This window comes from Glycine max, chromosome 3 (genome assembly GCF_000004515.6).
Source record: "Glycine max cultivar Williams 82 chromosome 3, Glycine_max_v4.0, whole genome shotgun sequence".
Classification (NCBI taxonomy): domain Eukaryota; kingdom Viridiplantae; phylum Streptophyta; class Magnoliopsida; order Fabales; family Fabaceae; genus Glycine; species Glycine max.
The window spans coordinates 31,647,204-31,648,525 of NC_016090.4; the positions used below are offsets into that span (position 1 = coordinate 31,647,204).

Consider the following 1,322-nt stretch of genomic DNA (forward strand, 5'->3'; position numbering starts at 1 on the left):
CAAGTAACTTTTGTATTAGAAAAAAAAAACTGAATTTTGCTATTAACTTGCTTTTATAAGGAAAACATCCCAACATAAATCACTTCACTTCAAGCTCAATTTTAACTAAAATCAATTTCATTCAAAATTGATTTTGCCAATTCTTACACAAGCATACACTAAATGTTCTTCATGATTTCAGATCATGGTTAGAACATGAGGTTTAGGTCGTGCCTTAGGAACTGGTAGAGGCAAAGACATGAGTCAAGATGTGCATCAGCCTGAAGTTCCTCGGCGTCATAGGCCTACTGCTTCAGTACGTAGGCAATGGGTTCATGTGACTGAGGACGTTACTCAGACACTTGAGGATGTGCCTCAATTGAATGAGGATGTTCCTCATGTGTCTGACGCTACTCCGGAGATGACAAGCGCCACCGATGCTGCGGATGCAGAGGGAGTGGCTAGTGATGGTAGCTTGGGTTCACCTGCTACTAATGAGGGATTCCCTAGTAGGCCACATGACCCATTGGTTTTGACTGGTTTCACTGAGCACGTCGCACACAACATCTGAAGTGGAGAGGTACGTACATTTCGACGTTGAGTAATTACATGATAATTATTTATAGTTGGATTTTTTTTTATATAGACATTATTATAAACTGTTATTCAATATAGGAACGACCCGGTCTAAAGTTGGTCTCCCATGGTAGGAAAGTAGATAAATTTGGGAGACCAGCGCCTGAGATAGAAGGCATGATTGCAGCCACCGGATCGAGTCCACTGATCAGGTGCTCTGTAATCACCACTGATCCTGGACTTATATCCGCTTTCGTCGAGAGGTGGCATAGGGAGACCAGCACCTTCCACCTGCTAGTAGGAGAGTTGACGGTCACTCTAGATGACGTTTCGTCACTCCTACACCTTCCCATCACTAGCGCGCTGCATGCCTTCGAGCCGCTAGTTACTTCTGACGCGGTGGGGCTTTTGACGGAGCTGCTTGAGGTCACCCCTGAGGAAGCTACAGCTGAGACCCGTCAGGCTAGTGGGCCTTATGTTCGATTGTCCTAGATTCGGGACGTGTACCAGAGTAGGTGTCGAGCCAGACGGTGGGTTGTAGTAGCCTGCACGTATCTCCTCCACTTGGTCGGTTGCACTCTTTTTGCTAATAAGAGTGCAACCCATGCTCATGTCATGCACCTGCAGGCTTTCAGGGACCTGGTCCAAGCAGGGGGATTCTCTTGAGGAGCGGCTGCATTGGTCCACTTGTACGAGCATCTGAATGAGGCATCGCAGACCCCTACACGGCAGATGGCCGGTTACATTACACTACTTCAGGTAAGTAT

The 1,322-nt window shown here is 46.7% G+C and overlaps 1 protein-coding gene across 1 annotated transcript; it reads left to right on the top strand.

Annotated features, from left to right (window-relative positions):
* The first annotated feature begins 238 nt into the window (after positions 1–238).
* Positions 239–1,047, top strand: LOC102667202 (uncharacterized). The gene is made up of 2 exons (XM_006577558.1): positions 239–508; positions 655–1,047. The coding sequence occupies exons 1-2, from the start codon at positions 239–241 to the stop codon at positions 1,045–1,047; spliced, it is 663 nt and encodes a 220-aa protein (XP_006577621.1).
* Positions 1,048–1,322: the final 275 nt, after the last annotated feature.